The sequence below is a fragment of the Diadema antillarum genome, unplaced genomic scaffold (assembly GCF_040938485.1).
Source record: "Diadema antillarum isolate AM-2024a unplaced genomic scaffold, OU_Dant_1.0 seq00001106_RagTag, whole genome shotgun sequence".
Classification (NCBI taxonomy): Eukaryota; Metazoa; Echinodermata; class Echinoidea; order Diadematoida; family Diadematidae; genus Diadema; species Diadema antillarum.
This window is the reverse complement of record NW_027271922.1, coordinates 185,216-202,485: the sequence shown is the minus strand read 5'-3', so window position 1 is coordinate 202,485 and position 17,270 is coordinate 185,216. Positions and strand designations below refer to the sequence as shown.

The 17,270-nt window shown below is 39.6% G+C and overlaps 1 protein-coding gene and 1 pseudogene across 1 annotated transcript; both read left to right on the top strand.

The window, feature by feature from the left end:
• The first annotated feature begins 3,448 nt into the window (after positions 1-3,448).
• On the top strand, positions 3,449-4,584 carry LOC139743782 (uncharacterized; annotated as a pseudogene).
• A 6,511-nt stretch (positions 4,585-11,095) lies between these two features.
• On the top strand, positions 11,096-16,386 carry LOC139743794 (lengsin-like). The gene is made up of 2 exons (XM_071654248.1): positions 11,096-11,222; positions 15,037-16,386. Exon 2 carries the CDS (start codon positions 15,043-15,045, stop codon positions 16,384-16,386), a length of 1,344 nt encoding a protein of 447 aa, XP_071510349.1. The 5' UTR covers positions 11,096-11,222; positions 15,037-15,042.
• The last annotated feature ends 884 nt before the right edge of the window (positions 16,387-17,270 follow it).

The following is a 17,270-nucleotide window of genomic DNA, read 5'->3' as shown; positions in this document are numbered from 1 at the left end:
AATATCATTCTTTCATGTTTGGGGCACACTCGCCACAAATTCTTTAAAGCGATGTGCCCCTTGGGTGTCCACGATACTATGTGCGTCATATCGCATTGCCATTTGTACTTATGCATAATTATGTTCGTTTGAAAGAAGTGCCACTGAAATGAAACTGAAACTGAAACTGAAACTTGTCTTCTTTATTAAATTATGCCGGGTCATCCCTTATTTGCCAAGAGGTCAGGATGCTATTGACTGAGCTAGAGGGTAAAGTCTGACAGGGTAAAGTCTGACAGGGTATGCTCTTATTGATTGGTGCAAAATCTTTCTGCTGATCGAAGCACAGGGTTCTCGACCTTGTAATCTGCACATTGCTAATCCTCATATCAAGGGACTTGTATGTTTGACAAGGTTAACCACATGATGATAATACATGGACGATTCAAATCATAGTCACCTTGACGTAGTGATTTTTTTCTGCTTAGCCATACGCATAATTTTGGAAACACCAATACAATATGGAAAAGAGCATGAACGCTCCTCATACTTGAATATGGTTTACACTACGTACTGTCATCGGCCCCTTTTTCTGCCATCACTTCTGTTGCGCACTCAACCGCCGTTCTCACTCGAAATTTTCTTGTCAATCCAAGTTCTGGTATGAGCGGTATTGAAAACATGTATTTTTGAATCCACATGAAATATTCGAACAACCGTCATCACTGTGCCGCCTCGGATATCGCAGGCTTCTCTCTGTCAGTGCCATCAGGGAACTATACATGTTATGCGGCATACAAGCCCTTTGAATGGCGTTTTGACATGGTACTGATTTACTGAGGGAGTTAACGTTCGCGCAGTTCTTTTTGTGCATAGTGTTATCAGGTAGTAGCAAATTAATCTTACGACTCTCCAAACACACAGTGTTATGAGAATTTTCGTTCTCTTAATTTTACTTCATTTACTTCATTTACAACATTTGCTCATCGAATTACACATAGTACATGTAATGTGAGAGTTTTCAATTCAATTCAATTCGATAGTTTATTTATTTCCATCATCACAAAGAAAAGAAAAGAAAAAGTTGACATAATCCAAAGTGATACTTTTTTTTTTCATTTCTCTTACACTCGTCCGATAAAGGATTTTTTCAATACAATATAAAGTATATTATACACGAATGATGTCGTAAAAAAAAAAACAATGCACTTGTCATGGCAACAAAAATAGTAAATAATCACAATGATGGAAAACAGTGTTCCACTAAAAAAGCCACGCTTGTAGAACGTGGAACACTGGAACAAAACAACAACAGCACCAATTTGTTATACCAATAAGACATATTCATTTTAAATTCTTCTATATACTATTGTACATTTTACTAATTGATATAATGATGTTGATACTATGAACAATACTTACTAGGATTTTAGGATGCAAACATAGTTTTGGTAACACGTACGTTGCCCCCTACAATTCAACAATAAATGCTATCTACCTGTAGTTGCATGCATGATTGAATATATATATATATATATATATATATGTGTATATATATATATATATATATAATATTGTATGCAATGCTAATGTATACAATAACGAGAGAGAGAGAGAGATAATAACTATGCTTAAGCAGGCATATATATATATATATATATATATATATTAGATGGCTTAGACAGTTTCTGGTATGTGATTGGTCGAGAGCTCATCACGTGACGCTGTTTGCGAGGATCGCAAATGTTATATTTTCCCAGCTCGTTATATTGACCAACTGGTCAAATGAATATATTTTTCCATCTGTGTCGCCCTCTTACGGTTGAAATACAAACAATTACATCAATATAAGGGTGTGGGACCACGTCGGTAACTGGGTGGAGCGGGTGGAGCAAACGATTACTATCGATAACTGCAGTCTGGATCGATGTAATCTGTTCCCACTTACCCTCCCCCCCCCCCCCCCCCCCCCCCCCCCCCCACACACACACACACGATACGTGAGAGAGTAGACGGCACGGCGCGGCGCGGAGTAAATTAGCGTTTGTAATGCGCTAGGCCTGCCTGGATGGAATTCGGGAAGCTAAACGTTACGTACCGTACATATACAGTGTAATAACGTAGGTACTGTAGGCCCTACCCGCGGTACTTTACGTATGCACGTACTGTATCATTCGGCCACGAAGTTTGGATTCACACGTCAAAATGGAACCCCGTTTTGCGACGAGCTCGATAAGATTTTGGAGGATAAGGATTCTAACTCCACAAAACAAGGCCTAAAACAAGCGAGTTAATAGTCTAGAGACATTTTGTTCAGTTTAGTTCTTAGAACGAGGACAATTCATGCATCTTTGTATTGACGCAACTTAACTTAGAGTTAGACTAACGTTAGATCCAGGCCTATAAACGTTACATCGAACAAACCACAAGTGGAGGACTACGACACCGTGCAGACTGCTTTGCAAATCACTGTGTTTCTACAATGTTCATCTCTGCAACAGAGGGGAAAAAAGACTGATTTTGAAATTGCTGCAGATTCCTGATGACAAAAGGTAGGTCTCGGTACGTCTATACCGGTCCTGGCACAAGACAAATTGACTTAAAAAATCACAGGGTAGGGCCTAGGCCTAGAAAAAGATGATGCACTGGACTGGGGAGGCATGAATTTGGACGCATGTGATGTCCTAGGCCCTTCTAGACACTTATATCTCTAACGTTAGACTTATAAATTAGAGTTTGTTTAGACTTACGTAACGTTAGACCGTGTAGATTCTTACGTTAGATCTTTTGGACCTGAGCCTAATAGAGCCCTAAAGCGTCGGTACTTGACTTGAGCCTAACGTTAACGTTAGTAGGCCTACTATCGGGCCTACTGTCGTTTGAGAGGACATGAGCCTACACAGTAGATACCGTACTAGCAACTACACAGTCCAGTCGCCGCTAGATTGTACAAAATCGCGACAGCGACAGCGCGCACACAGCGTATGGTCGGGCTAACATGAGCGTATGAACGGTTAGGCTATGCGTCGTTAATGTAGGCTCTTCTGTAAAGCACAGTCAGGTGCAAGGCCATCTAATATAACAGATATCGACTGGTAGGGGGTGGAATGTAACAATCTTTGGAACGCCAGGGAGTTATATTTTCCCTCGTGATCATATTTTCCCTTGGGATAATATAACTCCTGGCGGTCCAAAGAATGTTATGACCTATATAGATACCAATGCGGGATTGGTCAAAATGCTGTCACGTGACCAGGGTTACGAGGATGAGAAGCGTTATATTTCCAAAACATGACGTAAATTACGTACAATCATGAAATATAACCCCGTATGTAAACAACAGGCGCGTTATATCACGAGAAGTGACGTAAACAATAGAATCAAAAACAAACGTCTGCTCTCGCGCAGATGCTTTGCAACTTACCATACAGTAACATGCACATTACTATATAGTATAATGTACAATGTAATAAGCGCGTAAGCGCGTAGCGCGAAATATGAAATTGCAATAGGGACCTAACTAACGTTAGTTACATTTGTTTTCGCCAAAATGGCGTGTTCGACAAATCGTTTCGCATCTCTTGGAGAGGATGATCTGGAGCAATTAATAGATGAAAAAGACTCCAAATCTACTAAAAGAGTCATCAACTTAGCGGAGAATATATTGAAAGCTTACACAGAAGCCAAAGGATTAAGCATTTCCGAGACGATAACAGCGCAAGAACTGAATAAGTTTCTCCGTTCATTTTACGCTGAAGTTCGCAGATCGAATGGGGAATTCTACAGTAAGAGATCGATGATAACTCTGCGATATGGACTACAGAGACATTTCAAGAAAGTGAGTGCTTTCGATGTTGTAAATGACCCTCAATTCAAGGAGGCAAATGAAATGTTTCATGCAATTCTCGTTAAACTAAAGAAGGAAGGCAAAGGATCTGTGGTGCACAAAGATCCTATTACACAGGAGGACATGTTGAAAATCAAATCGTCATCAGCACTGGATGTGAGTACTCCCAGAGGCCTTCAGAAGAAAGTGTTCGTTGACATTATGTTGCACCTTTGCAATCGCGGTAGAGAAAACTTACGCAATTTTTCATAAACAGATTTTGACATCGCGACTGATTCAACAAATGAGAGATACGTTTACCTTGCTAGTGACAAACTGAATAAAAATCATCGTGGAGAATCACTGGATGACTCCCATAGTCAGCAAGGAAGAATGTATGAAACCCACAAACCAGACTGTCCAGTTGAAGCATTTCAAGTTTATGTTTCCCATCTCAATCCAGCTAATGACGATTTTTTTTTCAACGTCCAAAAGTGAACGTGGAAAGTGACGAGCAAGTGTGGTACTGCAATGCTCCCGTCGGTAAGAACACTTTGGGTGACAAAATGAGGAAAATATCCCTTGAAGCACAAACATAAACAATATACACGAATCACTGCCTACGCGCAACATCGATTCGTGTCCTAGACGCCAGTGGATTCGAGGCCAGACACATTATGTCAGTATCCGGACACAAGTCCGAAAGTAGCATCAAACACTATGCCTACGTCGATGAAGCAAAAAAAAAAAAAAAAAAAAAAAAAAAGACGGATGAGTAGATGCCTTTCATCAGTAAGTGATGAGGAACCTTCGACTACTGTAATTCCTCCTAAGCCTAGTTCTAGTTCTACACTGTCTACTACTAGCGCGGGACAAGGATCAACAGCTCTCGTATCAGTACCGTTACAACATGCAGAAGAGACTGCTTTGTCGCAGAGCTCTCAATCTCAGCAGAGTCAGACTCAGTCATCCCCACAAATTAATGTTCTGTCAAACAAGCTCGCCTTAGACAAGAAGCGGCAGTGCAATTTTTATCATTGTACGGTAAACTTTTACAATTAACGTTTATAGGGTCATGACAAAATATCGGTGGTCAATCTAGGTCTAGACAGACCTATATTATATGTCTAACGTTAGATCTAAGGTTAGATCTGACGTTGTTAGATCGAAGTTACAGAACTGTTAGATCTATCATCTAACGTTACATTAGGTCTGCATTAATAATTACAGAGACTTATTCGTTAGCTGTAGGCCTACACATCCCAACGCTATGCTTCTAACTGTTACATAACGTTGATGGTCTACTTGACGGTGGTCAGATCAGCATTTTCCTGTTTCAACTGTTCATATTAACGTTACAATTCGATTTTTTCACTGTGGAGTTGGAATTTAATTGACGTCAACTTCAAGTGGACTATTTTCCTACTTAGATTTCACCTTACTGCGACGGTCATCGCAAAGTTGACATTGGAATTTGGATTTACAGAAACTTCTACTGCGTTTGGAGTGTTTGTTTACCAGCTGAAAAACGTTGCAAAACTTGTTGGATTTCTTAACATCTGAGTTACGAGTATTCTGACACTGATGATCAATAGGTCTATCAGCAATCTGCATAAGCTACAATGCCAATGGTAAGTTTTCACAAGTATTTTCTGTACATTTTTCTGCATTTTTTTTTTGTCACATTGGTTTGCATTAGTATACTTTATAGGCCCTAGATCTGAGCTCAGGTGTAACGTGTTAGATCTTACTTACTTTACTTTTCCGGAACGATGGTGGAGGACAGAGCCTGTTCATCGATCAGGTAGAGTTATCTCTTGATGCTCTCTTTCCAAGCAAGCTAAACGATGTTTGATACATTGCAGATTCAAGTTACACTTTATATGATGTGTGGCCTGCTCGATTGCGCATTCACTGACTTACTGCGCGTTACGCGCGTACAGGCCGCGTGGGCTGGCTCGGAACCCCGACAGTCGCTTCGTATTCGCTTTTTACAACCCTTTATTCTTTGAAGGTGAAGGTCATATGATATAACAGATATTGACTTTTTCCTTGGGTAGCAATATAACATTTTCATTCTCTTGGGGAATTATATTTTTGTCTCGGAATACTATATTTTTCCTCAGCGCTACGCGCTTCGGAAAAATATAATAATCCTCGACAAAAATATAATTCCCGCGAGCATTTCAAATGTTATATTCCACCTCGGGCAAGTCAATATCTGTATAATATTCCACCCCGTACCAGTCAATATCTGTATAAGATATATATATATCATACACATGCATACATTGACAGTTTATATACTTGTATACGCGCGACGTAGCTTTGAGTCTACATTGCATATTGCATCTTTTTGATGGTCTGAGAGGGCAGTAGCCTCAACGAGAGCCGCCAGTTGACAGCAAGCAAGATGGCCGGTGTGGTGGTAGACGAGATATACCCGTCTACCTGTTGTTAATTCTGGCAAATTCGAAGATGTCATAGCGTTTCCTGAATCATGGAAGAAAATAGTTACGAACTTTTGATTGATTCTGCAGCTGATTGAACCAACTGATGAATTAAGAAATTAGACAATTACTTATCCGTTGGACATGCAAGCGATACTCCCCCTCACCCCCAGTATTTTCTAATTTTCAAGTCAAGCTTTTCTTTACGTGGTAAGTCTGTAACTCAACGCCGTGTACCAAATTCACTGTGTAAAGTCAAATGGTTTGGAATTAGTGTTCACGAGGGAGAATATTTGCGGATTGAACTTCGAAACTATTTGTTTGTAGGGACCTTAATAGAAGAACGGAAAGAAAAGAAAAGAAAAGTAAAGAAAAGAAAAGAAAAGAAAAGAAAAGAAAAGAAAGAAAAGAAAAGAAAAGAAAAGAAAGAAAAGAAAAGAAAAGAAAAGAAAAGAAAAGAAAAGAAAAGAAAAGAAAAGAAAAGAAAAGAAAAGAAAAGAAAAGAAAAGAAAAGAAAAGAAAAGAAAAAAAAAAGAAAGAAAGAAAGGGAGGAACGAAATGAGAATACGAAACATCGGCACGTTCACTACGTAAACAACCTGATACACAATACTGCATGATCTGTGAGGTAGGACCTATATATACACCTTTGCTGGTGTATTGTACAGTAGCTATTATTTGCTGTGTGAAAACAAGGAGGTGGCCCTACTTCCCTGTGGTGAAAACATGTAAATACATGCACTTTGCACAGCGACACCTTGCATCGCTACGCAGTGACGGACAGAGAGACAGACACACAGACACACAACGGTATGCTCGCTAACATCACACGCTGGTATACAAAGGCGATCTCAATTTCGATATATTGAAACTGCACTGCTCATTCATTCATTTGCACACGTACAGAGTAATGAGAGAGATTGAGAGAGAGGAAACTCAAACAGAGAAAAGAGAAAAAGAGGGAGAGAGAGAGAGGGAGAGAGAGAGAGGGAGAGAAGGAGGTGGTAGGGAGCGAAGGAGAGACTGAAAAAGATGATCCTAACGTAACAAGGACAAACCTCCATTTAGATCCTACCCATTTAATGCATGACGGGTGCATGATATGACGAAACCTACAAAATGAGCCACAAGGAGGATGGTATGTATGCATATTATGTACTGGAACTGGTTCGTGTATACACTGTGTACTATGCTTCTTCTCCTTTTTTTTTTAACCGGCTAAACAAATGTGGGACAATTTGATTGAAATTTGACAATTATTCATTGGAATGCTAATAAAGATGACGTTTCAATTTCGGAAATAAAATTCTCCGGCCTTTAACCCAGGAGACCTATAACGTATCTAATCAACCCCTAATCGGGGAGGTTCCTGCACTTCGTTTTGGGACTTGCGCCCTCACTGATAAAGCTCTCCTCGTTGCTCATTTTGTAGGTTTCCTCATACACTCGTTAGGCATTAACTGCCCCGTGATTTGAAAGCCAGCATCGTTGAGTACCACATCATAGACTGCTTCATTACTTCTGATTGACCATTCTCTTTCGAGAAGGATCAACGGCAGAAAAAAGTGCCTGCCTGTGTCTGCTTTGTAATGTCGGCTCGAAATACAGCATGGGTTACGAAGGCTCGAAAAAAAAATCGTTTCCTAGCATTGGCCCACATACATAGCTTTTTTCCTGCTATCCTGTCATCAATAGATGGGGGATAGAGAACCGCGATATCTGTAATCCGTTATCCCGGGGCAGTGCGCGGAAAGTTACCCTGGGGAAATTTACCTCGAACGTGTACCGCGTTTCTTGTCCGCGCAGAGAGAGAAACTCGGGGAAAATTAAACGGCGGTCGATGTTTTCCTCGCGAGAAGAGAACTAGCGGGCGAGACCCGTTGTCGATCAGGCGCGATATTAATCTCTCGTGGTATCGATCAGGGCTGGTGGTTCTGTATGCATAGTGCAGACAAGTTCAACAAAAACCACGGCATTCACTTTCCCCACTTCGCCCGGCAGGAGCCCCGTCTTGAGCTGTCTCCGACTTCTTTTCCTTTCTCTCTTCACTATGAATCGCTCGACGTGTTTGCAAAATTCACGGGGTGTTTTTTGTATACAATGGTGTATGTGTTTATATCCACATCAGATTATAATATATACATATATTTATATATATTGAGACAAAGATAGGGCAAACTGACCGTAAATAAATGATAAACAGTGAAAACCCATTTTCTTTGCTCAAAAATTCACCACACACACATATAAATATATATATATATATATATATGTATACATACATGATATATTTACATATATATCTTTATCTAATGATTATTTCTAACATGACCACACTTATCTGCTGCAAGATAAATGGGAACTATAATGAAAACAGGATTAGATTAAAGAGAGGTTCTCCAAAAACGTAATTTTTCTGAACATCTACACATATTAACATTCATAGCCCTCGAGACAGCATCATTTACGTTGTCATTCCAATCACGTGACATTCGTTTGCTGCAAAAACGATACCAGAAAGATCCATTTCTGTTGTTAATGCATGATGTTGTGAGATAACACGAGCGTATTGATGTCCTATTCATAAAAATGTTTTTTTTTTCATCCATTTTTTCATCCAAAGATGACGATTTACAAGTCAAATACTAATATCAATGTTAGAAAAGAGGTATACGCCATTATGACTGAGTCGCGGTAATCATTCTTTTCTTTTGGTGATATAAACTTTATAAACAAACAAACAAACAAACAAACAAACAAACTGACATTATTCATCATAAAATTATAATGCACACGGCAAATAACATGGATTTGTTTTGCCTGACAATGCTCAAAATTTTTGTTTGATTAAGAAAGAAGTTTTAGCTTTATTCACGGGTGGAAGTCAGATAGCTTTATGATAGCTCTCATCGTTTTTAGAGAAAAGTGTGTCCTTATCAAAAATACCGGATGTCTAGATCTACTAGCGGGTTTTCTTATTCAGAATATCAAGGGAAAATTCAAGGTGGGGTCATTGCTTTATTCAACCAATCAACCAACCAACCAAGTCAACCAATCAACTCAGTGACCTCTCTAAATATAAATATAAATATAAACATGAATATAAAAATGATATATATACATATATACATAATAATTATGTCGTCGTGCGCATGGTAGATTGTCGTTAATGCGCTTCCCTGCTGGGCATTGCAGATTTTTGTTAACCCACTTCCACACCCTACCGACAATCTGCCATGCGCACGACGATATTATCTGTATATATATATATATATATATATATATATATATATATATAGTAAATATCTTTTTGCATGTGTGTGTGTGTGTGTGTGTGTGTGTGTGTGTAAATGATTATGTCGCCTTCTTTTCCTGATCTCATTTCGTTGTCAGGGGACTTGCACGTTAAAGGCTTCGGAATCTTTTTAATCCGCATTAATGATATTATACAGTAATTTGATACGCCATTTCCAAAACCTAGCGTTCCTTCAAATTAAAAAAATCGGGTTTTTTTTTTTTTAATTTCATTCTTCGACGAGAATATATATATTTCCCTTTTTTAATAACACAGAACAACGTTTCATAAGCAAAGCAATGTAAAATGAAAAGAGCATGCAATATTGTGGAGCCTTTTGGTGATTATTACATTATCATGAAAACTGATGTGATAGGAATGAAAATAAACAATACGCAAAGTGTGAAAATGGAGGGACCCACTAAAAAGACAAAGATTGTAGAATGTAGCGTGTAAATGTCACGGACATGTACTTCTGCATAATGTGATTAAAAAAACACAAATACTTTGAACGCACACTCTCATTAATTAAAAAAAGCGCATTCTTTGGTGTCTCCGATGTCTACTTTTTGCATACTGTACTCTGTATAAAAATTAATCTTAATAGTCTCATGACTATTGAGTAATGTGTAAGATACAAATTTGTCATTCAAAGAGAGTGTCACACAAATCCCATGACTGCGATAAAATTGTGTCAGTAATTGTGTAATGAATGATTTATATACATGATGGGAGATACTCAGCAATCATTATCTTCATTCAATATTCTGGGTTATACAAATGAGCTTTGAGGAGCAGACGTAGACTATATGCAGCAGAGGTATAAAATAAGCCAATTCACATCAGTTACAATCTGAGCATGTGCAGATAAAGGTTATTTCAAACTTTCTTTAGAAATTAACTTGTAACAGAGACATTTTTATACGGGATTAGTTTTCATGAAGTCAATATAATAAAGTAAGTCAAACACTCATTCATGAATCATAAAGGACTGCATATCGGAATGTACAGACATGACAGATGAATTCGTGTTCCTTGTAACCAAATCAATTAAAGACATTCTGAATGCAGCCCTTACAATGTAAATTACCACTCTCTGCTTTGCTGCATTCAACTGGTCTTCTGAAAAGCTATTCAATGTTTTGTAAAGTCTGTGGTTCCATGGGTCATCGCAAACGAGTGCTTACTATGATCTGGATTATTGCCCAAGTCTACCATCCCTTTCTAACGGCTAGAGGAAAGAACGAAAGAAAGACTGACAGAAAGAACGAAAGAAAGGAAGAAAGAAAAAGAAGGAGTATCATGCGGCTTTCCATGCCTCTCTGTAGACAACTCATCAATTTTCCCCGGAGCCTCCGCATTCATTAAAAACCCGACGTGTAATAGTTCTCCCGCTTGGAGCAATTCGCGCCATCATCCTCTCTAGATTTCTTTACACGAGATGAAGAAAGACGGGCGCGTGGCAGGCGCGCCTTGCTGAAACTTGACGCTGCCTGGCGTGGCTGGAGGAGGAGAGACGAGCAAAGATACACCGGCACGATCGAATGTGAGCGCATCAGTTTGGCGGAAAACAGCGGTCGGATACTGCAGGCACCTTACAGAAAGACCTGTTGATTCTCTCTCAGGTCGGCATCGGAACATCAAGGTACGGCATTTGTCCGCGAAGAATAAGGTAGGCGAGATTTTTTTTTATTTCTTTTAAAATTTCTGTTAAAATACTAAGGTATATTTTCTGAGTATCTTTTGCTTGGCAGATCTACCTGTCACGCTCAGTGAAAGTAGTAAAAATATTCTGTATGTACGTCTTGATTATATGACAATAATTATGAAATATGGAAAAAAAAATTATTACGTTTGCATGCATATACCGTGCACAACATGTGATTATCTGTACAGCTGTACATGCATGTATTACTCTCTAAATATTATTATGTATTATGAGTGTGTGTGTGTCTCCCCTGTTCTCTAACAATTCGTGCCAATAAGTGCTAAAAAACAATGTGACTATACAGAGATTGAGAGCGTTTCTACTATAACGATTAACAGTGAAGTTTAAGTTGTAGTTCCTGCCCCTTACGCTTGCACTCATGGGCATCAGAAATTCACTGAGACGACAAAAAACATAATGACCATTCTCCTTAATATGGAGTTTGCGCACACGCCCATGTGTGTTTCCTAGTGTGAAAAGTTCATTTCTTACAAAGGATTGTGTCACTCTTCAAATTGAGGGAAACTTGGCCATGTTTACATCATGAAAACGAATCCTCACTTCTACATATGTACATGATATAGATTTAGATGACGTCCCGCGAAGTTTCATATCCATTTGACTTTATCCAATAATTGGTAATTAATTGTACAGTTTCCTTCTATTCGGCGAAATGGGCGAATGATTCTTTTATCATTTCGTGAAACCGCGTTATCCTGGCCTTGTGGTTATTCCATATACACTATTATGAATGTTTGTAATTCATCTGACAGAAGTGTCCTTGGTCTTAATCACTAAGATTTCCCAAAATACCTCAATAATTACTTTTAATTGTACAGGATGATTTTAGGCATTGCTAAGTTCCCATCTTCATAATTAAATTATCTGAAATATTGTAAATTCACTTAGAAAACCGTACGAAATGGGCATATTTGAGTTTTATATATAGATATGTAGAAATTTAAACAGCTACTTACCTCAATCGTATATCTTTTGGTTTTGCAAAAGAATGTAGTAAAGGGGAAAAGATTACTCAGAATAGCATTTGAATAGTAGAAATGTCACTTGAAGACATTATTGACGATTGTCCCGAAGAAATTCTTCGAAGACCCTACTTGACTCTTGCGTATTCATGCAGCGTGCAGCTGTTTATTAATCTGTCGAAGAAGAGCTGAGCGCGGGTCGCATAATATCTGACGGCACGTTCGGCAAGACGAGAAGGCCAAAGCAAATACGTCCGTCAATATTCTTCTCTGCTCTCCGTTAATATTGCAGACAGGCATTTGTGTTTAGCCTTCTCATGCCAGCTTCCCATATTAACTTCTGCTGCTATGTGTATTTTTTTTTTCAACGAGTTCGCCTGGAGGGGCTCGTTGAGTATACATTCGTGCCAGTGATTGAGAAGTGGCTGAGCTAATTAAAAAGCGCTACAGACGGTCCATTTAATTGATCATCATTAAAAGCCAAGGTAACCGAAGTTAGTGTGGCGAGCGGCACCTCAGGCGCGCACTTTTAGTATGTTGTGGGGATGATGTACACACGCCATCATGATATAGACATTTGCATCAACCTTTTTCGGCGTGATGATGAAATAACTGCGTTAACGATCGTCAGTTAGTATGTGAGCCGCAAGTTGACATTTAATACAGAAACTCATCAAAATGGACATTCTGATTCCCCCCCCCCCTCTCTCTCTCTCTCTCTCTCTATATATATATATATATATACACACACACATATACACATATATATATATATATATATATACACATATATGTATATTGAGTAAGTTCTTCATGTGTTGGTGCGATAACATATATCGTCAAAAGTAAAACTGAAACCAAGTTCATGCTGTATTCACCTACTGTTCATTTCGGCGCACAAATTTTCGAGCGATTCGCTTTTTCTCGAGTGTGTGTGTATATATATACATGTATATGTATGTATGTGTATTTCATATATATCTATTTATATATATGTTTACATAATCCTCAATTGCATGTATGGATAGATAGCATTGTCTGTAGTTACGCTATTCTCAATAGTGATGTGGTGATTCAGTATGTTAGTCCATGGGCCAGGCCAGATATTGGTACCATCTGAGGTGGCAATACCTTTTTGGTGTCATTTTGTTTGCCGGACATAGATATGCTTATCAAGCTATGATAGCATTTCCAAATGAGTAGCTTAGTCATAGTAAATTAATTTTTAACCAATTTGGTCTCGTTGTTATATCCCTATACTTCTGAATCGAAACTAACCGCTATACAAAGAAGAGCACTGTCTTCTGTATGTTCCATAGAGCTGTAAAATGCAGCTCTGTGGTATGTTCACAGGTGTTCTGTTGTAAACGCGGTGCGCTTAGTCTTTATTCAAGGCATCGAAGGGAATATCCAAAGGTTATGATGTCCACAGCGCTTAGTGTTTATCCTAGACGGCGAAGGGAATATCCAAAGCGTATGATACAGTGTATATCCTATTATCTAAAAACAACAACAACAACAAAAGCAATTCCTCGTGAATTTTACCATATCTTTCAATTATTTATCATTTTCCGGCGAAAACGCTACGGTGAAAACGCTGATACCACGCCAATGTCGCTTTATTTCCTCCAACAATATAAGATAACGCAAAAACGATGTACCGGTACACTACGATACATTATAATGAATGATATTGTAAATGAACAGAGTGATTTTTGTTTAAAACTGATGTATTTGTTGATAGGGTAGTATAAAAACAGTATAGATAATCCCTTTTAAGAGGAACTTTAGATATGATAACGGTACATTGGTCTAGATAAAGACTAAGCGCACCGCGTGACAGCTGTGGACATCATAACCCTTTGGATATTCCCTTCGCTACCTTGAGTAAAGACTAAGCGCACCGCGTTTACAACAGAACACCTGTGGACATACAGAAGGCAGTGCTCTTCTTTGTATAGCGGTTTAGTTTCGATTCAGAAGTATAGGGATATAAAAACGAGACCAAATTGGTTAAAAATTCATTTATTATGACTAAGCTACTCATTTGGAAATGCTATCATAGCTTGATAAGCATATCTATGCCCGACAAACAAACTGACACCAAAAAGGTTGTGCCACCTCAGATGGTACCAACAACCCATTTTTCGGGTCTTGGCCCATGGACTATGTTGCTCGTTTGTGTCTCGGTATGCACGAAGAGGTCAGTGGATGTACACAACACAGAGTGCGAGCATGTGCTATTTATTTTAAACAGAAGATTCCGCAGTTTAGACTCGGACATTGATAAATGCACCGCATTCTATTCAAGCCCATCTGCATCGCAGTTTAATGTTAGTCACGTTTATCCACTTTAAAGTGCGCTGATACGACCTAAACGAAGGTGTCAGAGATGATGACAGGGAAATGCATTCAAATAAAATTACATGAAATGAAATGAAAAGAAATGAAATTGAATTGAATTCAGTTGAATTCAATTGAATTGAATTCAATTCAATTCAATTTTTAATTTCAATGTCAGGGCTTTCTTGGTCTGCTGCAAAAGTTGATGTAGAACCTGATGATGTAGAACCATGTTTATCCGTATCCAGCCTGACCATTACTTTCAGATTAAGTGCTCATTCTTTCCTATAAACTTTATAGAGCGTTCTTTTAATAATGTAAAACAAAATAGAAAATACAGACAATATTCAGCTTACAAGAAATAAAAAAATGTAATACTCAGCAGTTTGAAAAACAAGCTGATGCACAAATAACCGTCAATTTTCGACGTTTCTGTTTGACACCTTGCCTAGTTCGAGATGGATCGAGCGGTGAAGTTGATCGATCTCTTTGACATCAAATCGGTGCGCTTCGAGCAGAGCGACGTGTACGGCATTCCGCACTGCAAGCTGATCCCTGTAAAACACTTCAGAGATAAAGCGATCCACGGCCAGAATTTCTGCCTGGGCTACCTGTCGTTCAACCCTCACGGGGAGCCGATCGATGGCACCGGGTTCGGCGAGGAGATTCATTACGAGGACGCTGTTTGCTTTCCCGACCTGGCCACCTTTCAGGTACTGCCGTGGTGCAAGAAAACAGCGCGGGTCTTGGTCGAGGGTGTTTACGAAGGGAAAGTGGTGGAAGCATACCCGAGGGTCATCGCTCGTAGACAACTTGAGCGCCTGGAAGAAATGGGTTACTCTCTATTCTCCGCGCACGAGTTCGAATTCTACCTCCTGGACGAAAAGACGAAAGAACCCGTCGATAGGTCTACCAACGCAAACGCGACGTCGCGTCTATTCAAGATCCAGGATTTCACTCAGGACGTGTTAGAAGGTCTGCCCGCCGCTGGAGTGGATGTCGAATTTGTCGGCACGGAATCGGCGACGGGTCAGATCGAGATCACCTACCGGCCCGAGTTTGGCATCCGCGCGGCGGACAATGGACACACCTATAAGAGTGGTATCAAAGAGATCGCGCAGAAACATGGATACATGGCCAGCTTTATGTCGAAGCCCTGGGCAGACAAGCCGGGATCTTCGGCACACTTTTGTCACTCGCTCTGGGACGTCAGCGGGGAGAAGCCCCTCCTCTATGATGCTTCTCAACCTCTAAAGCTGTCAACCATAGGCCAACACTGGGTGGCGGGATTACATGCACACGCCGGTGCACTAGCGCTCCTAATGGGTCCAACCATCAACTGTTTGAAGCGATACAAGCCGTTTAGTTTCGCTCCGAGCAACGCGACTTGGGGAATGGACAACCGAACCTGCGCATTTCGGGTGAAGATTCAGGGAGGGCGTGGCACGTACATTGAAAACAGAATGGGAGCCAGTGCGTGTAATCCGTACATAAGTCTGGCTGCAACAGTCGCTGCTGGCATTGACGGCATCATCAACCGCTTGCCTCTCCCCGAACGAGTCATCGGAGATGCGTACAAAGATGAAGACATTCCGCCGCTGACTCCAAAACTGCCGAACACCATGCAGGAGGCCATTGATAGTCTACTGGCCGATGAGGTGATTATCTCTTCTCTCGGACACGATTTCATTAAGTGTTTTGTGGCTGGAAAGCGTAACGAAATCAAACTTGAAAACGCAGCGAGAGAGCGAGGTGACGAAGAGGAGGAATGGGAACGTGATTATTTCTTCGAAGTCATATGATCAGGCACATGATTAGTCATGTGATCAGTCAACTATGACATAGTGATGAGCACACGCTCCAGGAGTGAAAACAACCCCAAAACACACACAAAAAATAGTTTAAAATAAGATTTCACTGTGCTGCATATTTGTTATAATGAATATTGTTTTAATGATAATCATGTTTTCATGCTTCAAACAGTTACAGATACAAAACTGGTTTTTATATCTCTGATAGTTAGCAAATCTTCCTACCATTCTGTCTTCATCGACTGCTAACACATTGCTGATCAAAACTGAATAATCATCATTTTTTTTTTCAGCGACATTGTTATTCCTTTAGACAAGTCACTAAGAAAAGAATTAGATAAGAATTCAAACTTTATCTAATTTTTCCGAATGGTGATTTCCGGTTGATGACAACGGTAGCAAGGATGTGTAATGCCAAAATAGTAGGTATGATGAATGATATCACAACAATGAACAACGTTTGGGGTAATGTTAAAGAGCAGTGCAGATGGCAATGAGTAAATATGATATTGATTCAGAATATATCAAGATTGATAGAAACAGTACAGTTGTTAAACATCGTTGGTCTCGGGCAGTTGTACACCATAATTGGTTCCATGACATCACCTGCGACAATTTCCCCCCATGAATTAGTATCTGCACGCTAACCGAAACGTAAATTCTACCCACAAACATAGCCCTAACCCTTACCCTAATCCTCACATTGAACTAAACCAGTAAACCCTAGATCACGACCCTAACCCCAACCCTTGGTCCTTTTAGAAAATAATACCGGAGCAATAAGCCACAGGAGCAAAATGTCGTGCCATCATCATGATTATGTTTCTCCACGTATGCTTTTTCTTGCTGTGGTTAATATTTTGCTTATACTACAT

Excerpts from the sequence above, each read along its gene's own strand:
- LOC139743794 (XM_071654248.1), top strand. The coding sequence starts at position 15,043 with ATGGATCGAGCGGTGAAGTTGATCGATCTCTTTGACATCAAATCGGTG.